Source organism: Euleptes europaea, chromosome 12 (genome assembly GCF_029931775.1).
Source record: "Euleptes europaea isolate rEulEur1 chromosome 12, rEulEur1.hap1, whole genome shotgun sequence".
Taxonomy (NCBI): domain Eukaryota; kingdom Metazoa; phylum Chordata; class Lepidosauria; order Squamata; family Sphaerodactylidae; genus Euleptes; species Euleptes europaea.
The window spans coordinates 30,469,515-30,494,957 of record NC_079323.1 but is presented as its reverse complement, the minus strand read 5'-3'; the positions used below and the strand labels follow the sequence as shown (position 1 = coordinate 30,494,957).

Here is a 25,443-nt window from a genome sequence, read left to right as displayed (position 1 = left end):
TGATTATTGAAAGGGTTTTCCCATTGATCTCATCCACCCATGGATGCAACTTGATTCTTGTTCTTATGGGTTGTTTATGCGTAGGTACTTTCACTCATGTTCACCCCCGATCTGTCTTGGTTGTTCCTTGGAGATATGCATGCATTTCCCCTCCATTAGAGATGTCCTCACTGCTAGCCCTCACAAATCCTGGACCTTCCCGTTCCTCTGTTAATCCGATTCTTTCCTCTCCCCTGAGCTCAGCCCAGGTGAAATCTCTGTGCAAAAGGCAAAGTGTGGGACACGCAAGCTTCGTTTGGCTCACAGCCAATTACAAAGCAGCATGTTCACAGGCGGGGATTCAAATGCTTCCTGGGAGCTCTTTCTGAGCAGAAGAAAGGCTTTTTAAAATCGAGGCTTGGATTTCTCCTCCTCCTTCTTTTCAAATTACTCCGTTTTTTGTTTTATGTTCTTAAAATGCTTTTTTATGTGGCAATTGGTTTGGGGGGGGAGAACTTTTCTCTCACTGCAGCCAATTACGAAGCAGCAATTCAAGGGGCGGGAATTCAAATATTTCCTAATTTGTGCCTTGAGATTGCTGGTGCATCGACTCCCAACAGGAAAGCGTGGGTCCAGCAAGCAACAAACCTCAGGTAAAACTCCCATGCATAAACGACCATGGTTATTATGGGAACCTGCACATTCCTAAGGCCTTGTTCCAATCACATGAGGTCAAGAAATTGTGAGGGACCAAGAAATGCTATGAATGAAGGACCCATGTGCCGCTTTTTCTTTATTGACGGAGTTCAATCTCACAGAGGAGGTATTTATCTGAGGACCCTGAATTGGGTGGAAAGGAAGCATAGGAATGTTTTAATTAGTTAATTAATTAATTGTCGAAATCCAGTGGTCTGAGAGAATGAAACAGGAGTTTGATGAGGAAATGAGAATGTCAGAGTAAGCCTCTGCCTTTAGTGCCAAGGAAGACTGAGAAAACTCAGGAGATCTGGGCCTCGTGGTGGTTGTAAGCCAAAAGATACTCCTGGCTACTGTGTTGCCTGGCACAGCTGAATGACGGGGCAGGCATATGGAAAGGGAAAACAGCTATCGAAGCAGAAGCAACAGTGCAAAATGAAGGGATACATTTAGTCCCCTTTCCTCTCTGCTTGTGGCCTGGACAGCCTGAGGTTTTTATACTTGGCAGCTCCTTAGAGGGAAATCGTTTTTCTAGTCTATTGTCTCTCTTTTTTTTGGTCAGAATTTCTGGAGATGAAATCTTTATTATCAGCGAGGCTTAAAAGGGAGGGATACTGTTAATTCCATTTTCAAGGTCATACTTTCAAAGTTATTAATTTTTTTTCCAAGGCTCGCTGCTCAGTTCCAAGGCTTTAGGGATTTGCAGCCGGTACTTAGTTGGTTACACTTCAGGATCTCCCCCCCCCCTTTGTCTCATGGCTTCAGGGGAAAAAAAAACACCTTTGATTTTGTTGCAGAGGCTCATAGCATAGGTGTACCATGTTGTCAATGTAAGTTAACAATGCTGTTTATTTCTAAGAAAGTAATTTTCACAGGGCTTCTGCCAGCACTTTTAAAATTAGAGTAATGGCTGAGGCTGTTCTGGGCAAACAAGAAATAGCTTCCTTCAGGTTGTACAGATTCTGAACTGATTGTTGCAGAAACAACTTGCAACTATGCTATGGTAGCACGATACCTAAAAACTGAGGCTGGTTCCACAAGAGCCATTCTGCAGCCTTCACGATTGTTCACTCAGTTTTTATGGAACTGCTAGATAATGCTGTGGTTAACTTGTTGCATTTCAGTACTTTCTGTGCTGCTTTAAAGACATAATTTGTTGCACTATTCTACTTAAAATGGAACTGATGTGCCACACTGTCCTGTGTAGTCTGTCAACATGCTATTGAGGCTTTTAAACTCACACATTTTTGAGGATGCTCAAATAGCCGCCAGTTCAGCCAACATCCTGTTCACCAGTCATGAACAAGAAGCCAATATTTCAGCGATCAGTTTGACTGTTTGTCAACCAGTTTGTGACTATTTAACAGGCTGCTTCACTGCATTCCTTCCTAAAAGTGCTGTGCAACACAACTGGCTTTATCTATAGCCATAAACACCATTTCCCCTTCTGTGCCACTGGAAGGCTTTTTTTGCAAATGGGCAATTGCTATTGTGATGTCACATTCTAACAATATGTTGCCATGATTGTTGAAATCCCAGCTTTCATTTTTTTAAAAAGTAATTCCAGCCCCTTCCATTGTGGAGTTATAAGGGGAAAGGTGTAGGTTAGAGATTTACTTTTTTTTAAAATGAAAGCTGAGACTTTGGCAATAGTGGCAATGCATCAGTAGCATCTTGGATCACAATAGCACCTTCAGACGTTTTCCAGTGGCATGGCAGGGGAGAAAATGCAGGAGAAATGGTGGGTCATTTTATGGATGCAGCCATGGATCATTAAATAAGTCATAAATAAATGCTGTTCTTTTTTTCTTTTTTTTAAAACACACCCTACCCTTCAAAGTTCATCTAAATAATTCTTAGGTAATGGTTGTTAATCTGCTTAGATAAGCAGCACTTTGCACATGAACAATTTTGAAGAAGCCTAATGCAAAACTGCTTGGCAGGCATTCATGTCATTGACTGCCAGTTGACAAGACAGGGTGATCAGCTCACATTTGATCATCTAATTTGAACACGTTAAATTTGACTGTTCAACACAAAATTTCACAGCATCCCTATACATTTCATAAATAAATGCATTAAATAATACTATATGCCCATAAATGGCTGCTACATTGCTGCTTCAATTAACGTTAAATGTAATGGGCCTCAGCAATATGGGTGGTGGATTTTAACCACATTTTCCAGCGGAAAAGGGAAGGAATGGTTTTTGCCAACCCCCCTCCCAACGTAGGCTCTCACTTCACCTCCCATGCTATTCCCTGGGGGAGCATTGACATCACTAGAGCCTTATTTCAGGGAGCACAGTAGGATGTGGTGAGATTGGTTAGGTAGGAAAATCTGCTCATGAGATAACGGCTTTGCTCACACTAGATAAGATCCAATGCATGATTACTTCCAAGGCCAACATTCGCTTGTCCTGGTACAAACAAATACTGATCTGAGAAATAATCAAGGTTTCTATGCTCAATAATCAAGGTCTCTATGCTCAAGGTCTCCCTCAATGATCTCTATGCTGAAGGTTTAGCAGCCATGTCACTCCCACACTGCTGAAGCTAGTACATGCATCAGTATGGTAGTGGAAAGCGCCATAAAGTCACAGTTCACTTATGATAATTCCATATGGTTTTCAAGGCAAGAGACATTCAGAGTTGGTTTGCCATTGCCTGCCTCAGTGTAGCAACCCTGGGCTTCCTTGGTGGTCTCCCATCCAAGTACTAACCAGCGTCAACCCTGCTTAGCTTCAGAGATCTGATGAGATCGGGCTAGCTTGTGCCATCCAGGTCAGGCCATGCATCAGTATAGGCTTGTGTTTATCGAAATTGGTACATAGTGTCTGAATTATTCATGCAAGAGAATGAAGTGGTCAAATGGAGTGCACCACATTAGACTACAAGGTGGAGGATCACATTTTTGAATAGTCCCATATATATTTTTAAAAAACCTCCCACAAATAGAAAACCAACTCAGCAAAAAAAAGGACATGTGAACTTTCTCCCTGCTGTGCTAATTTTCTATTTGTATGGAGTTTTTTTTTTAATGCAACCAAGCATTTAGAACTGGAATCCACTACCAGTAGGCGGCAATTATGCAGTCTGTTCTACCACCTCTGTGTAGATTTTTTAGCCTCAAGAGAAAATGTGGGCACTCTTGCTCAGAGAAAAACACTGGAAGAATTCCAAATAGAGTCAGATTTTAGACTAGACCATCCACAGTTCTATTGCAGGATATTGCACAGCCCTAGTTTCTCTATGCCTTTTCCAAACAGGTTCCCTATACTTTATTCCATTAATCTAAAGGTTCAAGGTTCTGGTGCTTATCTTCAAAGCCCTAAATGGTCTTATTGGTGGTCCCTGGCCCCTGGGCTGTCCAACTGTCCTCAACCAGGGCCAGGGCCTTTTCGGCTCTGGTCCCAGCCTGGTGGAACTCTCTGTTGAATGAGACCCGGGCCCTGAGGGACCTAACTCAGTTGCGCAGGGCCTTTAAGTCGGAGATGTTCTGCCATGGAATATGGACAAGGCAGCAACGGTTAATTGTTCAGCTTGGCCTCCCTTAGCCCTCATCCCTATTTCCACTCCTTGAAGGATGTTACCACCTTAGATCGTTGGTCCTGTGCCTACAACTGTGATGGGCTCTCCTCACCTGAGGAATTATTTGTTACGGTAAGTGAAATTAGGTGTCCTTCTGTACATTGTATGTTTTAACCCTATCGTTTTAATCACTGTATGGTATATACTGTTGGAAGCCGAACTTGGGTTGGGAAGGGACAGGGTATAAATTGAATGAAATAAATAAAATGAATAATAAACAAAGGAATGTTTAGCCTACAGGATTAGGAAGAACACAAATTTCTTCCAAATTTCACCCAAGAGTGAGGGGTGGAGGGAATAAAACCAACCAACCCTAGAAATCCACTCTCAATGGCACAACACTGACATCCCACTGGTAGAAGTAAACAACTGGAGATATAGGTAGTCCATTAAAGCGTCCTGCACCAGGCAAAGACTACGATGTGTTCCTGCTAATTAGTTATCCAATGGCCCACACAGAGAGACTGACAGAGCGTACTTCTGTTTTTCTCTTTTGTGATTGCCGCTGCATCTCCCCATCACACTGTGTTTCGGTTACTTGACCTATTGTGGGTGGCATTCTGTAAGTTTCTTTTGATGAAAATTGTCTCGGTGCCGCTTCTCTCTTGCATTAAGTTCCCAGTGCCTTCGCTCAAAGAAGCATGACAAAGCTTTAAGACTGATGAAATCCCTCCACTCTGCACTGTGCCTCTTCCTTGAGTAGGAGGACATTTTCAAGCAGCGGTGAGACTGCTTTAACGTCTCTCAAGGGTAAGGCAGGGCTCACTGTGACTTCAGGATAAGTAATCTCAAAGTGAAGTGTTTCCTCACCGAAGACGTTTAACACACATTTCTCTAGTGCTCTGAAATACTGAGCTCAGTGAACTCTATAACCTTGCTATTAAGGACTGGCATACAGTGAAACCGTACATGAGCTCCAACTTTGGTGTTAGTTTTTCTCTCGCTCTCGCTCTAGATGGTTCAAAAACTTTTAATAAGTTAGTAGCAACTCAGGGCAAAAGAAGACACAATGTGGAAGATACAGGAGGGGAACAGAACTCTTTTATACTTCAAAACATTTTGATTGGGGAAACGTGGCTGGGGATGGTTAATTCTTTCCTCTTGCACCATTTTCTTGTTTGAAATGTCTTTTTCTGAAGCTCCTTTTCAATTGAGGATGACACAGGGAGGCAAAACAGAAAAAAATTGGCAAAATGGTTTCAAACTTCTCTACTTCCATTGGCGTTTGTGGGCTAGGGTTGCCAGCTCTGGGTTGAGAAGCACCTGGAGATTGGGGGGGGGGGTGGAGCCAGAGAAGGGCATGGTTTGGGAGGGGAGGGACTTCGATGCCATAGAGTCCAATTGCCAAAGCAGCCATTTTCTCCAGGTGAACTGATTTCTATCGGCTGGAGGTCAGTTGTAATAGCAGGAGATCTCCAGCTAGTACCTGGAGGTTGGCAACCCTATGGTGGGACCTGGAGAGAGAGCACTCAATGGCCTCCAACTCCCTACTGTGGTCCTCCCCAAACCCCATAGTGTGGCAACCCCCCTCCAGGGGACTCACCTCTGGATGCAAGGAAGCACCACTCCTCAATCATGCTTCCCTCTGCATGCCTGCTTGCCTCTCTCCATCACTCACAGTGAATTCCTATGAATTCTTGAAACTGCTGAGCCTCACTTCTGACTAAACATGTAGAGGAACGTGCTGTTGCTTGCCCCGTGCCTGCCTGCCTGCCTCTCCTGTCCACTTGCCTGTCCAGCTGGTGAATCACCTCCTTGTCCCAAGTCATCCACATGACTGCTTACTAGCCCAGCCGTTCACTCATTCTTTGAGATGTGGCGCCACCAAGCCCTACTTGCGACCACTGCTCACTCAGCACTCCTGCTCACTTGCTCAGGCGGCGGCAGCAGCAGTAGCGGACCTTGCAGGGAGCTGTGGGCCCTGGATGCCACTCCACTACAAGGGATGCAGATACTGGCTTGGGCTATGTGAAAGTAGCTCTGCAGGGTAGGGTTGCCAACTTCCAGGTAGTCTGGCAGTATCTGTATGTAGTAAGCACCTCCGATCTTTTGGAGAAAGGCTGATGAAGCCTCTAGTGGCGAAAACGCGCATAACAATCTGGAAAGCGTTCCTATTTCCCTTTCTGGCTGTGAAGACTTCGGTTGAAGCCATTTCAACTCTATCTATAGCCTCTTTGGCAAATTGAAAGATGTTACTGCAAAGTGAACTTTCACTCTTTGAATTGTATTATCTTGTGAACAGAAGCACGACTCTTTGGCTTTGTACATAGTGAATTATATGTGTTTGTGTTGTCGTCACCTTCAACTGTATGTAGTCACTTTGGTGGTATTCACTATTGTCACCTTGTCTTGTCATGTTAATATAATTTTTTTGCAATTGTTCTTTGAGCCTTGTGCTATTTTTTTGCCAGACCATACTGTTATAGCATAGGTGCTTTTTTTCTCCCCAACTTCCAGGTAGTGGCTGGAGAGCTCCTGTTATTACAATTCATCCCCAGGCGACAGAGATCAGTTCCCCTGGAGAAAATGGCCACTTTGGAAAATTGGACTCTATGGCATTGAAGTCCCTCCCCTCTCCAAGCCCCGCCCTCAGACTCCACCCCCAAAATCTCCAGGAATTTCCCAACCCAGAGCTGGCAACCCTACTGCAGTGCCTTATAACCTGAAGTCTGGCTGAAAGGACTACTTACGAGCACACAAAAGAAAACAATGATTCAATTTATTTGAAAATCCAGTCCTAGTTACAGAACTGAGTCATTTGGAAAATGTATTATAGAAGACCTGGCTTCAAATGTATGGGTCTAATCTGTTAAGGGATTTTATCCTACTTTAATTGATAAAATGATGCACAAGTCGCTTCATACCTACACATGTATGGGCAAAACTATATATTTTAAGAAATACGAGTCTGCTGCAGAAAATACAGTCCCACCCTTCTCCCCCAATGTGTAGCTTACATCGTGTCCAAGTATTTCCTGTTCTCAAGCCACCCTATAGACTACCATGGGCAGCTGTAGGGAAATGATGTGTGACCAGAGTGATGTGAAAACGCAAATAGAGATGGAGTACATGTTACAGACAGATCACGATGGGTAGCCATGTTAATGTCAATAGCAGTAGAAAAGAGCAAGAGTCCAGTTAGGGTTGCCAGGTCCCTCTTCGCCACTGGCAGGAGGTTTTTGGGGTGGAGCCTGAGGAGGGCGGGGTCTGGGGAGGGGATGGACTTCGATGCCAGAGTCCAATTGCCAAAGTGGCCATTTTCTCCAGTTGAACTGATCTCTATCGGCTGGAGATCAGTTGTAATAGCAGGCGATCTCCAGCTGATACCTGGAGGTTGGCAACCCTAAGTCCAGTAGCACCTTAAACCCTAACAAAATTTCTGGCAGGTTATGAGCTTTCGTGGAGCTCTTACATTAAGTGAGCTGTGGCTCATGAAAGCTCATACACCATGCCAGAAATTTCGTTAGTCTTTAAGGTGCTACTGGACTCTTGCTCTTTTTTTAATGTTACAGACAGGATTGGCAACTCTGGCTTGCGAAATCCCTGGAGATTTGGGAGATGGGTTCTAGGGAAGCTTGGGAAGAGGAGGCAGCTGAGTGGGGTGTGTGATGCCACAGCATCTGCCCTCCATACCTGCCGTTTCCTCCAGTGGAGTTGATCTTTCAATGCTGGAAATCAGCTGTAGTCCTGGGGAAACTCCAGACTCCACCTGGAAGTCAGCAACTCTAGACAGAGCAGGAAGAAGGAGGCAGGGCTACCTCCTACAGCAGCAGCCCTGTGCTCCTTCTAATACACAGTTGTACCTTCTACCTGTAAAAGCTCCTCCTCCTGCCCTATATTTTCCTATTTGAGGCCATGCACCCTACCTTTCCATAAGCAGAGGAGAATATCATTGGTGGTGTTAGAAAGTCCCCCTTATCTTTTGCTCCCAGGGAAGCCCATGTATTTGGAACCCATCACAAACAAACAAACAAACCAATAATAAAGCCCTCTGCTTTTGCTCCAGACCAATTTGTTTAGAAAGGACTTCTTCCTTCTTGCTGTTTTTGTTGCTAGCAAGCCTGCTCAGACAGCAGTATTAATCATGCAAGTGTAGCCATGTGGAATATGCTTTATCAATGAGAAGGCAGGTACCGAACGGCAACCAGTTCACCAATGGACTCAGCCCAGTGCCTGGGTCGAGAAGATAAACTGGATATTTCCAGAATGACTTTACCATCCCAGGTTAGTGAATGGAAACACTGTTTGTCTGGGAAAATAACCAAACGGGAAGGCAATTTGTTAGGCAAATTCCTTGATGGTCTGTGAGGTGTAGAAATGGCAGAAGTGAAGGTGGTTGCTCTTTGGCTGCTATTGTCTTGGAGAGGATTTTTTTTTTTAATTCAAGGATTTTTTTAAAAAAGAAAAAGGACAGCTGTTTTCCCCCTTCCCACCTATTGCCATATCTTTCCATTTCATTTTAGCATTTCATAACAGAGCTACATGTGGGAACCCACAAGAACTTGCGGGAGGCCTCTCATTTCCCCTTCCGGCTATTTCCTCTTTCCCCTTCCTGAATGCCCCCATAGTCTCTCCCTTTTTCCTGCTTCCTTCTCTCCTTCTAGACTTGCCAACCTCCAGGTGGAGCTTGGAGATCTCCTGGAATCACAACAGATTTCCCAGCTATAGAGATCAGTTCCCCCTTAGGGTGGCCAGCTGTGTGTGTGTGTGTGTGTGTAAAGTAGGGCTGTCAAAAAAAAAATTCGGTACAGTTCGGATTCGGCCGAATTTGACCCTTGTGGGTTCGGTACGGGCCGAAGTCCGAACTCCCCCGCTTCGGATCCCCGGTAATTCGGGGGGATCCGGAGTTCGGGGGAAAATTCGGCCCCAGCGCGCCTTCAGAGGGATTCCCTGAAGGCGCGCGGGGGCCCTTTAAACTGATCTGAGCCTCCCAGCTGGGAGGCTCAGATCAGTTTAAAGGGCAGCCCGCCCCCCTTCAGCGGGCTCCGCTGAAGAGGCTCGGGCTGCCCTTTAAACTGATCTGAGCCTCCCAGCTGGGAGGTGCAGGTCAGTTTAAAGGGCAGCCCGCGCCTCTCCAGCGGAGCCCGCTGAAGGGGGGCGGGCTGCCCTTTAAACTGACCTGCGCCTCCCAGCTGGGAGGCTCAGATCAGTTTAAAGGGCAGCCCGCGCCTTTCAGCGGGCTCCCCTGAAGGGGGGCCGAATTTGCCGAATTTATTCGCGAACTCCCGAACTCGCTGAATTCGCCCCCCCCCGGTTGCCCGCCAGTTTTGAGTTCGGATCCGTCCGAACAGAAAATCACCGAATCAGGGGAAATTCGGTTGATTTTCAGTTCGGACCGAACCGAATTGACAGCCCTAGTGTAAAGTGCTGTCAAGTCGCAGCCGACTTATGGCGACCCCTTTTGGGGTTTTCATGGCAAGAGACTAACAGAGGTGGTTTGCCAGTGCCTTCCTCTGCACAGCAACCCTGGTATTCCTTGGTGGTCTCCCATCCAAATACTAACCAGGGCTGACCCTGCCTAGCTTCTGAGATCTGACGAGATCAGGCTAGCCTGGGCCATCCAGATCAGGGCAGGTGGCCAGCTACACGTTGGGAAATTCCTGGAGATTTGGAAGTGGAGCCTTGGAAGGCAATGGGGGAGGGAAGCAACCTCAATAGGGTATAATGCCATAGAGTCTCCCCTCCAAAGGAGCCATTTTCTCCAGAGGAACTGATCTCTGTTAATTGTAATTCCGGGTGATCTCCACCCCCCACCTTGAGGTTGGCAAACTTAGTTACCCTAGAATAAATGGCTGCTTTAGGGGTGTGGAGTCTATGGCATTATAACCCTCAGAGGTCCCTCCCCCCTCAAACCCCACCCTCTCCATGCTCTACCCCCAAATCTCTAGGTATTTCAGTTCTTGTAGGTTATCCGGGCTGTGTGACCGTGGTCTTGGTATTTTCTTTCCTGCCAGCAGCTGTGGCAGGCATCTTCAGAGGACTAACACTGAACGACAGTGTCTCTCAGTGTCAAAGTGTGTTGGAAGAGTAATATATATAGTCAGAAGGGAGTTGGATTTGAGCTGAGTCATTGTCCTGCAATGTGTCCTCTAGGTATTTCCTTACATAGAGTTGGCAACCCTATCTCCTCCTCACCACTCAACTGCCAAACTACCTTTATCTGCCCCTCTTTCCCTTTCCTGGCAGCCTATATCTAGGAAAACTATGGCCCAGTTGTGTGGTTCTGGCTACTGGGCCAGGCCCACATGCATTGTAGGGAACCCTCAAGGAATTGTGAGGTGATACCTCACTTTCCTCTATATCAGGGGTGGGGAACCTTTTTTTTGCCAAGGGCCATTTCGATATTTATAATATCATTCGGGGGCCGCACAAAATTATCAGCTTAAAAATTAGAGCACTATATTTAATTAATTAAACTTGAATTTAATTAAACATAGAATGGCCACAATGCAGACCTTCTCATATCAAAAGATATACATGCATACAAATCCAATAACCATACACTAACATCCTATATGTGCAAATCTAAATGTCCTATACAAGGTTTGTACTGCAATGAAACAATCCATATGAAGTCCCAATGTGGCTGCAGCCTAAGATTGAGACCATTTCAATATGCACACAGTGTCAAGTCCAAAGATTTTTCCATCGGGTCAAGCAGGGGGGGAAGGGGGGAGATGGCAGCATGAGTTTCGGGTGCCCCAGCAGGGTTGTGGCCAGGGGATCGCCCCGCCACATGGGTCACAGGCGAGCTGGGAGGGGAAGGAAGGTTCGGGGATGGCATGGCCAGAGAGCCTGCTTTACCTGTTGGCCTCGGGGGAGAGTGAGGGGTTCAAGCCGCGGCGCGGTCAGCGTGTAGGCCAGCGATGGGGGAGGCGGCGGCACGCGCTTCAGGCGCCTCAGCAAATTCAGGCCGTGGTGCGGCCAGTGCGCAACTGGCGAGGGGGGAGGCGGCGGCAGGCGCTTCGGGCGCCCCAGCAAATTCAGGCCGGGGCGCAGCCAGCGCGCAACGGGCGAGGGGGGAGATGGCAGCAGGCGCTTCGGTCAGCCCAGCAAATTCAGGCCGTGGTGCGGCCAGCATGCAACCGGTGAGGGGGAGGCGGCGGCACGCGCTTCGGGCGCCCCAGCAAATTCAGGCCAGGGCGCGGCCAGCGCGCAACTGGAGAGGGGGGAGACGGCGGCAGGCGCTTGGGGCAGCCCAGCAAATTCAGGCCGGGGCACGGCCAGCGCGCAACCAGCGAGGGGGGAGGAGGCGGCACGCGCTTTGGGCGCCCCAGCAAATTCAAGCCGCAGTTTGGGATTGCGGCCGGGGGATTGCCCCGCCGCACGGGTCACAGGCGAGCTTGGAGAGGGAGGAAGGATCAAGGACTGCATGGCCGGAGAGCCCGCGAGAGTGGGGGGGGGGTGCATAGGAGTCCACTGAGCTGGTGGAGGGGCGCAGTGCGGCCAGTGGCAGGCCGGCAAGGGGGGAGATGGCGGCACGAGGTTCGGGCGCCCCAGGACCTTCAGGCAGTTGGGCTGCCGAGAGAACCAGCCCGGCCAGGCACATGTTTTGTCTGTCTCTCTAGGAACAGGAAGCAGGGAACAGGAAGCGGGGAGACTTGAGAGAAACTCCCCCGTCTTGAGTTTTGTGCGCCTGCGCTCCCGCCTGCCAGCAAAACCGAAGTGCCGAGCGGAGGGCCTGGCTAGCAACAGCTATCTCCCTAGAGCTCCCGGCCTTGGCAGGCGGGCCGCGTAAAATGATCTCGCGGGCCGGAGGTTCCCCACCCCTGCTCTATATCACCCTCCCTGTACTATTTCTCTTTCTCTCCCCCAGCAACCCTCATATCCTCTGCCCTTTCTCTACTTCATTCTGTCCTTCTCAGCCTTTCACCAACCTACTTTTTTCTGCCTCCCAACTTCAGCTATATTTATTTTATTTATTTACTTCATTTATGTCCCACCTTTCTCCAGCATGCTGTAGTGGTTAAGAGTTGTGGTTTGGAGTGGTGGACTCTAATCTGGAGAACTGGGTTTGATTCCCCACTCCTCCACATGAGCGGCGGATGCTAATCTCATGAACTGGGCTAGTTTCCCCACTCCTACACATGAAGCCAGCTGGGTGACCTTGGACTAGTCACAGCTCTGTTAGAGCTCTCTCAGCCCCACCTACCTCACAGGATGTCTGTTGTGGGGAGGGGAAGGGAAGGTGATTGTAAGTCGCTTTGAGTCTCCCTTAAGTGGTAAAGAAAGTTGACATATAAAAACCAACTATTCTTCACAGTGAGTACTGAAGCAGCTTACATCATTCTCCTCTCCTCCTTTTTATCTGCACAATACCCCTGTGAGGTAGGTTAGGCTGAAAGTATGTGACTGGTCCAAAATAACCCAGTGACCTTCCGCAGCAAGATGGGCATTCAAACTTGGGTCTCCCAGACCCTACTGTGAAGCTCTAACTGCTATATCACACTGGCTTTCATAGGGTAGCTGCTGTTGAACAGTAGCAAGCAGCCAGGCCTAGTTGAGTCATGGAAGTTGGGTGGTATTAAGTCACCCAGAGGTTGCTTCCAGGCCTAGGGATGTCAGTCTCCAGGTGATATCTGGAGATCTACCAGAATTACAACTGAACTCCAGACGACAGAGATCTGCTCCCTTTAAGAAAACAGCTGCTTTATAGGGTGGACTCTATGGCATTGTACTCTGCTGATACCTCTTACCTCCCCAAACCATTCCCTCCTCAGACACTACCACAGAATTTCTAGGAATGTCCCATCCTGGAGCTGAAAACCCTAGGCAGGCCTGGTCCTAATGATTCCTCCTTCAAAGGCCAAAACAGGCCTGGAAAGGGACACCCCCCGCCCCCGTCTTTTACTGATAGAACCAAGCCTTGGAATGCTGTGGTTGCCTAGCAACAGCCACTGAGGGAATCTGTTGTTTAAAGTGACATGCACTCCTTTTATCATTTTGGGCTTTTTTTAGATTTCACATTTTTCTGCAAACCTGGGGCTCTTTTCAAGTTTGTCTTGCCTGTTCACAGCTCCAGTCACCAGATTTAATTATCCAAAGATTTGGCCAACTTCGGTGCTAGAATATAAAATGATTATGTGAAAGGGAACACAGTGAGGAGAGAGGAGAGAGAAAGAAAGAGAAGTTGGCTCTTTGAGAAACTTCTTGATTCTGTTTATTTAGGTATTTATCTAGAAGAAGAAGAAGAAGAATTCAGTTCAAACCTTAATTCAGTTCAAACCTTAAAGAAGAAGAGTTGGTTTTTATATGCCGACTTTCTCTACCACTTAAGGCAGAATCAAACTGGCTTACAATCACCTTTCCCTTCCCCTCCCCACAACAGACACCCTGTGAGGTGGGTGAGGCTGAGAGAGCTGTGACTTGCCCAAGGTCACCCAGCTGGCTTCGTGTGTAGGAGTGGGGAAACAAATCTAGTTCACCAGATCAGCCTCTGCCACTCATGTGGAGGAGTGGGGAATCAAACCCGGTTCTCCAGATCAGACTCCACTGCTCCAAACCACCGCTCTTAACCACTACACCACGCTGGCTCTCCCAAACTGAATGTTCCTTTCCAATGTGGAGTATATGTGGAGGGTGTCTCTCTATATATATACTACTTAAGGATTTGTGCAAATTTATGGACATCGTCCCTGACGTGGATAGCCCAGGCTGGCCTGATCTCATCAGTTCTTCCAAGCTAAGCAGGGTTGACCCTAATTGGTATTTGGATGGGAGATGACGAAAAATGTCCAGGGTCCCTAAAAAGAGGCAGGCAATGGCAAACCACCTCTGTTGGTTTATTGCCTTGAAAACCCAATGGGATCGCCATAAGTCAGCTGTGACTTGATCGTAAAAAAATTGACATTAAGTACTTTACGTTGATTAATATCATTTATTTGTATGTGTGTGGGGAGATTACTGCACTCAGTCAACAATGTCTTGTCATCTGGGTGGTACTGAGCTCACCTTGCTCTGCCTGGGATTATCCTGTGTCATCATTTTAAGTGCCCGATGAGACGGGTTACACCAAAGCTCCTTGGAAGAAGAACAGGAAAGAAATTGTGCGACAGCCTACAGAATAGACTTTGACTGGCAGAAGATAGCCCAGTGAGCTTCATTTCTGAATGGGTTTACTCAGTCAAAGTCCAGACATGCTCCATCCATTACACCACACCGGCTTGCCGATGTGACAAAGATGTATTTTGTGTGGGCAAGCCTATAAATGAAAAAACATAAATGGGCATGTCATTTTTTAGGGCAGTGATTAGACTGTCATACCAGCACTATAGAGACCCAGGTTCAAATCTCCACTCTGATATGAAGTTCAGAAGGGTACTTTGGGTCAGTGACTGACCCTCAACCTAATTTACCATACAGGGTTTTTGAGAGAATAAAACACAGGAGGAAAGAATCTTGTATATTATCCTGAGTCCTTTGAGGGTGGTTTGTTTAACTGACTTATAGATTCCACCCAAACCTTTGATACCCACTGGTGAATCAGATTTTAATATATCCTCTATATATTTCAGCTAATCTGTAGTTTATCAAAATCTGCCAGGCCTGGACATTCTCAAAGGCCTTTATGGTCTAGATTACTCTGTAGGTCTTTAGAGAGCTTTTCTTGTCACTCTGCTGGACTCATTCTCCCTCCTTCCTTATGGCAACACCCTGCTCACAATGCCTGGGTCACCTGAGTCCTTCACCACAAGCAAAAATTACAGACTATTTACTGCTGGTGCACAGATACTCAGAAACTAGATATCATTAGAAATAGGAGAAATGACACCCAGGATTTAATGGCCAAATATGTGCTTTACTCCCTAATCTTATCTATATCTACAGACATATACAGAATGTCTCTCATTCTACATTTGTGAACAGAGTTCTGCTTGTGTAAATCAGCACAAATGAACCATCTGCCACGAGCAAAGAATTTGTGTATGTGTGTATCTGTGTGCGGGTGGCAGGGAGGTCATGACACATAGCATAATTGTTGGCCAGGTGAAACATGTATTCGGGAAAAAATGGGTTTAAGGTAGTAAAGAGTTATAAGCTGTACAAAGAAAGGATGAGCTAAACCAAGAGACTTTTTATAGTGTCAATCCTGCTGCTCGCTGGTTCCTCCTGTTTCTTTGCACTTTCTGGAAGCTACACAAATGTTCCGTTGCACTTTAGCTGGGACAGCATAATACTAATATGTACCACAGAGTACATTTCAGGGTGCATTTTGGAATCAGGAGGAAGGAAATTGCCCTTCTATGCATGGAATTAATATGGGATCCAACCCTGTGACTTGATTTCCAGCCAGTGAAGTGTGTAGATGCATACAGTGGTATACGTCTTGGCCCCACTGCATATGACGGATGCATCTGGGCAAGATACACTGTGCATCAATATGTAACAGAATGGTCCTTCTTCATCCATTAATTTTTCCATCTCCTTTTTGGGTTGAGTTTACTGAGTCCAAAATGTCTGAACCAAACTTGTAAACTGTTCTTTAAATTCTTCTGCTTTTAAACAAAGTGCTATGGAAAATTTGCCATAACAAGACAATGGTTACCAGCATGTCCCCCTGGGTTTTCATTTACTATCAATTTTCTTCTTTAGATGTCTTTAGACATAGTGGAAATACCACGTTTGTTTTCATGGCCAAATATGTGCTTTACTCCCTAGATTCGTCTATACCTACAGACATATATGGAATGTCTTTCACTGTATTATGCTTATGAGCAGTTTTATAAACTGACTCTAAATATGCCTTTTGAGACCTAGCACTTTTCAAAGGAAAAGCAGTACATCTGACATGTAATTTGGTCCTTTCATGAGATATCCTGTTTCCTGCAGACACAAAGTCAACTGTGAATAGTTCAACTGTTGAAGAAACAAAGGAAAAGCAGGCTGGAACAAGTGGTTCCATTCACAGAGGTAGGCTTGACCAACAGAAATCCTTGTTAAGAATGCAACATCATTAAAAAGAGTGCTCATCTTTCTGGACTACTGGCTCCAAATGATCAATCACACTTTGTCCCAATCTCCCCACCAGTCCCTTCCCCCCAGTGAAGGTGTTAGTACAAGCTATGATGACTATATCTAAGAGAAGACTAGCTACAATCTACAGTCAATGCAGGGTCATTCTCCAATCAGTGTCTTCTTTATGGAAAGGAAACTATTATTCTCCCCCTCCCCATCTACCACCTTCATTTACTTGGACTCACTCATTTTGTCTATATGTCTCATTCAGGAAAACAGTGATTATCTCATTTTAAATGCAGTCCTACCACAATTCTGCTGCTGCCTCTATAGAAATGAAAGGGGGCCTAAGTAGCTACTGACCTTCATCTGTAAGCCAGAGGTCCATTCTGTATGCTAGGGACAGAGGAGACTATGTCAGGGACAGATGCCAGGGACAGAAAGGTTAGTCAGTGTGGATGAACTCTCAAAGGGTCGGTAGGACTACAGTAAGTAAATGGGACGTCATTCAAGAGCAGAGCTGGCTTTCATTGCAATAGAAAAGAGCAAGAGTCCAGTCGCCCCTTAAGGACTAACAGCATTTCTGGCAGGGTATGAGCTTTTGTGAGTCACAGCTCACTTCTTCAGATATAAATAGCTTTGATTGGTTGGTTGAACCTAGTTAATTCTTTGATAGTGATATGTAGTATTTATTAAAGTATGACACCTGTCTCTTGGCCCCAGTGCAATGCAGGTTTAAAACATGCCCTGCCATCACTGCAGGTGCATGTACCTGGGGCATTTGGGGATAATTCAAAGCTATTTGTGCTCATTCAGTCCTTACAAGGTTAACAGTGCTTTTACATGGAACACACTCACCCATACTCATTGGCCCCTTAAGGCCTGGGGCCTCCTTGTTTGGGGCGATGCCTTCCCAGGACTCAGAAACCGGAATGTTAGAAATCTCATGTAGAAGTACCCTAAATCTTATAGCCCATGGGGAAAACACAAAGGAAGCAATTCTAAGAAGGTCAACTCAGAAATAAGTCTCATTTTATCCAATGGAATTTATTCCTGTGAAAGTGTTCTTAGGCAGACTCTAAGGAACCCCTTAACACTGCGATCTACAAAACTCTCAGTAACCTTATTACTAGGGCTGTGCATATTGGGTTACCAAACCGAAAATAAACCCGAAAAAAGGCATTTCGGCTTCTTCCAGATTTATTTTCGGCCAAATATTGAAACACAGAATCAAGCCTAAGCTGGACAGCTAATCACCGACAAAGCTGAATAGGTATGCGGCTTTTTTCGGCTTTTGCTTTCCCAAGGCTTTTTGCTGTGGGATTTTTTTTTTAAGGAACTCGGGGGGGGATTTTTTGAGGTAGAGTTTTACAATGGTTTCCTATGGAGAATGGGGGCAACCCCTTCGGGGACCCATAAAATTGGACCACCTGTCCAAAACTTTACCAAACTTTGGGGTTCATGCAAGGAGAGTCCCTTGCAGCTACCATGAAAATTTTGTAACTCTACCTCAAAAAATGCCCCCACATGAGCTTTGAAAAAAATTTCTATAGAATATAATGGGCCCGAATTTGCCAAAATACCCATTTACTGGTATAGGTATTCAGCTTATTTCGGGGTTTCTCTAAAAAAAATTGGGTCCATTTAACCTGAATGCGAAATTAATTGAAAAAATGCATAGCTCTATTTATTGCTATAAAAACATTTTCCATGGCTAATACTGTGACCTCAGTAGCAAGCACCCCAAGGAAACATAGTGATGGCATATTTTTGTTAGTCTTTAAGGTGCTACTGGACTCTTGCCCTTTTCTAATAGTGATGGCATGTACATATTATTTTAACTAGAGTTGCTAGCAGGCCTGGAGAAAAATGTCCTGTTCCTTTAACAGAGGCTTAATGTGTCGAAGTGGAAAGTTGAAGCTTTATATGGCACAGAGGTAAATAATAACACCTGGTAAATGACATCCCATTAAGCCTCTGTTACAGAGAGCGAATATTTTTCTCCAGGTCTGTTGGCAATTCTAATTTTAACATCTCAATAGCCCATCTTTTTTTAGCTCCGGTGCCCTTATTATGTTAACTTTTTAATGGTGACACTGGAATATAATAAAGAAGAACGTATTTTGGGAATAATACACTGAGGATATTGAGCCCCGTGGTGCAGAATGGTAAACTGCAGTCCAAGCTCTGCTCACGACCTGAGTTCAATCCCAATGGAAGTTTGCTTCAGGTAGCCAGCTCAAGGTTGACTCAGCCTTCCATCCTTCCGAGGTCGGTAAAATGAGTACCCAGCTTGCTGGGGGTAAAGGGAAGATGACTGGGGAAGGCACTGGCAAACCACCCCATAAACAAAGTCTTCCTAGCAAACATTGGGTTGTGACTTCACCCCATGGGTCAGGAATGACCTGGTGGTTGCACAGGGGACTACCTTTACCTTTTTTACACTGAGGATACTGGCCTTTAATAGCAAGTAAACCAGAAATTCTCAGAAATGATGTCATGGTTTTAATATCCAGGCAGTTCACTAATAAACTTTTCTGTAATTCCTCAGTGGTTAGAATCTGTAGATTCATATTTTAGAGAAGTAAACAACAAACCTTTCACCACAGGCCTTAGAGATCAAGGATTACACAACCAGGATTTCAGAGAATGCCACTGATGGCTGTGAATAGAAACCATGTCTATGCAGTTAAAGGATATGGTAAAATTTTTCCCCAAGGCTCTATCAAAGGTGAATTGCAAAGGCAGAGCAAACAGTTAGTAAAGCACCAATACCTGTGCTAATTGTCCATGGCAAAGAAACTGCTGGAAGCATTTGGCACAGCAATAAGGTTTGACATATTAAAATGGCGTTTTTGCTCAGTGAATTCCTCGCAGTCGCTCTGGATGCACTGAAGGAAGGCTGGGATGCAGCTTCACAAATATGTGACTCAAAATCATGGAAAATTAACCAAAGGATGGAATACTTCACAGTCCATATCCTACTGACAGGTTATAAATATCAGACGAAGAACCAAGCAAACCATGGGCAGAGAGGCCAAAGTTCTACATTTGTAGATGCAAATATATTTCTTGGCACTATTGTTGATAGTTTGAGCAACCAGTAAAGAAATCTTCACTTAGTATGTTCCAGTCCATGGAAAGTTATTCATGATTTCGCCTGATTGAAACCAAATGGTCTTCAGTTACAGTGTCATCCTAAACAGATTGACACCCTCCTGTCCACTGAAGCACATAGGATGGCACTCTTAAGGCTCATCTACTTGTCCCATCAGTTTCAATGGAAGTGAAGCACAAATAATTTTCCCTGGACATTTGCATATTTGCTGTATAATTTATCTGGAAAAAACCAAACACCGATCCATGACACATTTGTTTAAATTTACATTTCCTTACATGTGGTGGATTTTTTAAAAAAGAGACATGAGCTATGAATTTCAGTGTAAACCTTTGTCTTGAATAAAACTACAATTCAAATGTTGTTTATTTGATTTTTATCCCACTTTATCTCATGAGCTCAATAAATAATTTAGAACTGCCAAACTTAAACCCAAAGCAACCCTTTAAAATGTTATTTTGTATCTGTGTACATTTTCATTTCTACTTCATATGATAATCATCTTTAATTGGATTTATTTTTCTAATTCTAGTCTCCCAACGGCCTACTTTATTGCCTTCCTTGAATGTTATTTGCCAATAACTGCTCAGGGTTTATTTTATTAGTAGCTTGATTTTGCATGTGCTTTCCTTTAATTGTATTTGTTGATTTGCCTTCATTTTAACCAGTTGTAGCCTCTGGTTGAAACCACATTTCAGCCTTTTAGAGGCTTTGTTATTAAAGCAAGTGAGCATCTTTGGAACAAACACCTGGAAACCCGGAACCAATATTTGATTCTGAATCAGCTGTGTTACATCAGTGATCAATTTCTATCACTGAGCCATATTTCCAAAACCAACCAGTGGTAATGGAAGAAAAAATGCAAAATGATACCTGGAAGCGTAAAATAGCGTAAAAAAAGTCTTCATACAATCTTTAGATCACTTCCTGCTTTAAGTAGACCAACATTTATGGATTCCTCTGCAAGGGGATATAGGCCCTAATTGTCTTGCTTAATAAGTCATTTTTGTCACTGTGTTGTATGCTAGTATTTGTCTTTGGTATCAGCTTGTTCTGTTGACCATTGAATCCCCAAATCAAGGCTGTACTGTATATGAAAACACATTCCCCTTCATATTAAACTTGTTGCATTGGAAGCACTCCAATATTAAAATAACCCACAAGTGGGAGTTCTGTGTTATCCTTTCAAAAAGCACAATGTTCTAGCACATGTGCTACAGGGAAGTTAAATAAACAGCTCAGCTGTTGGAGTCACCAAGGTCGACTGCTTTGAGATTAGTGACCTTTACTCTGAATTTTCTGGTATGGACAAGTGGAGAGATTGTACATCTTCATACAGCATATACTGATAAAATACTGTGATCTCTCTGCATTGTCTGCAGCTTGCAATGGTCATGATTAGAAAGAGATCTTCTTAGCTGTGTAGGGAGCCACTGTGCAATTCACATGGGACTCCCAACGGTCTATCATTCAAGGCAAGCCCTGGTTAGCTTCAGTAGCCCCATGCCAATCACTTGGCCCATGTCAGGCTGATTTAGAAGCTGTTTCCCTGATGCATTCATCTTTCCCTATAGAACTGTTAGATGAAGGAGGCAAGAAGAAAAGAAGAGCCCAGAATGCTCTGAGTTACTTCAGACTGAAGATGACATGCTGCTAAAACCAGTGGTTTGAGAAACAATTCAGTTTGTCAGCACTGGAGTGGGTAAATAAGGACCAAAACAATCAGAAGGTAGATGTGTGTGTGGGGGGGGGGTCGGTGTGGGGGGGTCTTCTTTTTAAACTGTGTCTAAACTGTTTTCTCTTCCCTGGTTCATCTTACTTATTAAATTGATGGAGAATGACCCAGCTCAAAAAAGCTACCGTGACATAAAGCATATACTGACCTGAAAAAGGATTGGGGAGTGTGGGCAATATTTTCTCTAAGGAGTGAGAAAAAGAACAGAACAAGACAATAAGCAACATGCAATTGTTACATCCACAAGCAGCTGTTACAAACCTGAAGGGTCTCCCGACCTGAAATTGCTTTGATTCTAAAGAATGTTTTTTTTTAATCCCAGTGCAGCTAAGTGGGTGAAGCCACATATTGGAACGGGGAGGTGAAGAACCATCTGGAGGAGTCACAGCTGAATAAACAGCATACAGAATGTAAAGGGAAACACACAGCCTGCAGTAGACTGACTGTGCTTGAAGAGCATGACCCAGCTTCCAAGTACCAACATATCAATATCTTCCTGTCTAGTGTTTGGCTGTTTCTTTTGCCCGGTTTGTTTTCCAATGGAATTTGCATTACACATTGATGCTGATGTTGAGCTGGAACCAGCAAACAAAATTTGACATGCTTTTACATACAATCTGAATGCCCCCCCTCCCAAAAATGCCCCCCCCATCATAGCCTTCTTTGTAAAAAGTGAATTTTCTGGAACTCTAACAAGTTGTAATGTTTGCTGAAGGTTAAGAAGCGCAAAGGACTCACTTTTAAATCTTGTTGCCATACGACACTATTAAGCAATATTGTATTTTTGTAGTTCTTGTAGCAGGAACTCCTAAAACAACAGGGGCTTTCAAAACAGTAACCAATGTATATTTTACTCACCACTTTGCAGCTGTTTCCATTTAACTTCCATAGTAGGAAAGAATTTAGTTAGGCTGCAAACTTCCAAAAAAGTACAGCTGAAGTGTTAGTTATATGAATGCCATACCGATGTACAATTCCAGGATGGCTTGACATCCCTTCTCACAAGTTAGCTGGAAGCACTTAACTTTCAATGCCCCATTATTACAGACAAGGAAACTGGGGTAAGGAGAAAGGGTATGCAGGTTAAAAATGATCATTTGTCTCATATTGGGAAGATGGGAAGGGCATGCTGCTTATCATAATAATTAAATATCGGGAATACTGTTATCATATCAGAAAGCCAGAGAGCTGAGACTTGGTGCCTAAAATGTTAAAGGACATTATTTTCTTTTGGGGATAGACCTGGCTTCTGGACTGGGGAGGCCATTCTCTTTGATGCTATTTCCCTAACAAATAATATCAGAACCGAGAATCATGTCAGAGAGTGAGAGAGCAGTGATGTCATATATTGCTGACCTGACCCAATACTCTAAATATCAGGCATCCTATTGGGTCAGCAATATCCAGCTGCACACCTCTAGTAGGGAGAGAATTCAACAAAAATTTCAGAGAGAATGCAGGATGACAGCAGTCTGGATTCTCAAGCAGCTTGCTTCCTTCCATGTGCCATAATTCTGAATGATATGTCAGTTTAACTGTAGGGTTACCAACTTTGGCTTGGAAAATTTCCTGGAGTTTGGGGGCAGTGCCTGAGGAGGTTGAGGAGCAAAACAAGGATCAGATGCCCTAATTTTCACCTTCTGAAGCTGCTATTTCCTCCAGAGGAACTCCAGGCCCCAACTCGAGAGGTATATAAAGACTTGGTACATATATCTGATATTAACACCATAAACTTAAGTAAATGTGTATGTACTACATTAGAAACCACAGGCTGCATTCAGGTGTCATGACACAAACCTCCAATCAGTTTGGTTGCTGTACCAGCACATGCCTGTGACTCCTTCCAGCTGACTCCTCTTCTAGCACTTGATCTTCTCGCACTCCTCTTCTAGCACTGGATCAAGTTCCAGTTCACCAGAACATCCGAGGAGGGAGATGGGAGGTGTGAGAGGTCACCTAAGCACAACCACACACTAGGCTCATGCTCGACTGGAGTTTAACTGTTGCTTGTTTCAACAGAACCCTAAAGTCTAAAAAGTAACTTTGCTTGCAGATTTAATATATGTCAGATCCCCGAGCTGAGCATGTGGGACCTGCATGAAACTCATCACAGGTTAAAACATTTCTCAGCAGATCTTTCAGGGCACCAGTCAATCATTATTTGCTTATACACATCTTCAGCCGCCAACTGTGCTACACTCCTTAACTTAGAGCACTCCATGCTTTTATAACCTGACTTGTCGGAAACCCTGCAAACCAATCAGGATGCAGCAGGTCAAGTACATCCCTGTGAGTAATGACAGTTCTTCTTGCACTAACTGCCTTAATGGGAGTGTTTGAAGTCACAGCAGGCACTAGAAGATATTGTCTCCTTGCTTTGGAAAAATCCACAGCTAGGCTAGAACTTAGTGTTTATAAAGCAATGGGGGCCTATTGTTCCAAGAAAACAGTCAGCCGCAGTGACAGGACCTCCTTGTTATTTAGTGCGCTTAAATAACTTAAGCCCATTACCTTTCTCTCGCACAGTTGGTGAGGCACTTCTTCGCAAGCAGTTATGCTAAAGCATTCTGGCCTCATTACCACATTGCTTTGTATGAAACTGCAGTACCTGCTCCCTGCCTGCTGCGCAACACCCTTCTTATTCCACCCCATTTCTGCCCTATTAGTTCTACCTTGTCTCGTTACTCTCCTTGATACTATAGCTCTGTGTGAAACATTTTAAGGCAGGCATGGAATGAAAAGGAGGCGAGCCACAGGTCTGCCTAACGTCCCATTCGTTGCATCCTTAGTCCCCACGTTACAACTGCTTCCAAGTCAAGTCTTCTTTAAATTCTTCCCTGTGGCCTCTGTCCCTACAAGGGCAATATGCAGCATGAGAACTGGGAATTTTTTCTCCACAACATCATTGGAGGTTGAAGCTGGAGGATAAGAGACAATGGCTTTTTTGCCACAAGTGGTACTGCAGATAATGTTGCTCAGTCCACCCAATGGTCTGTTTCATACGAGTGACTTGCCAAGTAAAGCTGCTCTGTAGATTGATTTAAGGAGCATGCACCAGGACGTTGATTTCTTCTATGCTGGCTATTTATGGCATTTATATAGCATCTCTAGTCAAGAAAGGCTTTTGAAAGGGATCTTAAAACAGTGTTTTTTAACTTTTCTAGACCAGGACCCACTGAGCGTTAGGACCCAGTGATCTACAAGCATGCAATGGGAAGTCATGTGACAGGAAGAGGCAAGATAGGACCTTTTTGGTGTCAAAGCCAAGACTGTAGGCAAAAGACCAAAAGAGCCCAGGGCAGGAAACAGAAGCCAAACCCAGGAGGTATACTGTAGTGAGGCAAAAGACAAGGATCAGAGCTATGGAGGAATCTTCTTCACCATGGTGTGACCTCACCTCTCTATTTTGCTGTTTCCTCTCTGTATAGCATCCTTGCTGTCTACTCATGGGCATCAGTAGCAGGTTCTTCCCAAAGGCAGCCCAAAATGGTGGATCTAGAGGGGATTGCAACCCAGCAGGGAGGGTTACTCTTATGTGTTGAAGATCACTGCCTTAAACAGTTGCATTTAAAATCAAACAAGCCTAGTCTGGAATGGACATCATTCGCTCACTTGGTTTTTATGGAAGTTCTTGCTAAGGTGTTGTATTCTAGTATTTGGGCACATGTGTGTATTTTTTTGGATCTGGTTTGTGGTGACTTTTCATTTACTTTAAAATGTAGCTGCAGTACCAGTTTCTCCGTTGTGCTATTGGGGCTCATCAGGGGTACTGATAATTTTGCTTCTCATCTTGTTCTTTAGCTACTTCTGGTTCTGAACTAATGGCTTTCAGTTATTTTCTGTTCACTTACTATGGCTGCAGCATTACACATTTTTCCTTTTCTTTTTGCAGCCAAAGTACTTTCTCCTTAATTGCCTTTTTATTTCTGCAATTGTCCTTTTATAAAATTATGGTCATGAAAAATAAAAGAAAAACATTAATGAACAATTGCTTTAGCTATAATAAAAACACACACTAATTAAAGCATAAATGTCAACTCCCACCCCAGAAAAGAAAGGACATTTCAGCAATTTGCAATCACGAGGAACAAGAAATAGCTAGCCAAGCTGAGAAGCAAAAGCTGGTATAAAACTCCACTGAATTGTCTTCCTCAAAAGAAAACAAATTATAAAGATTGCCCTGGATTTCTTGCTTGTTTTGAATATTAGTGACAGACGCAACATTGTAGGATTCTGTACCGTATCAGAAAGTATTTAGCCATAAGAAAAAAATCTTACCAAAAAAAAAAAAAAAAAAAAGAATGGTCAGAAATCTTCTGCATCCATACTCAGGATTTTTTAAATTCCCAAATATCTGTTGTATTCTCCAT

General features: G+C 44.4%; 1 protein-coding gene across 2 annotated transcripts in view; it reads right to left on the bottom strand.

Moving 5' to 3' along the window:
• Positions 1-25,443, bottom strand: part of LSAMP (limbic system associated membrane protein) — a 578,168-nt gene that overhangs the window by 15,042 nt on the left and 537,683 nt on the right. Inside the window, exon 7 of one of the 2 annotated variants that reach the window (XM_056858454.1) lies at positions 21,222-21,257. The exons of the other annotated variant lie outside the window; for it this stretch is intronic. Coding sequence (XP_056714432.1) covers positions 21,222-21,257 — 36 coding nt within the window. The remainder of the gene's footprint in view (positions 1-21,221; positions 21,258-25,443) is intronic. 2 annotated transcript variants of the gene reach the window in all.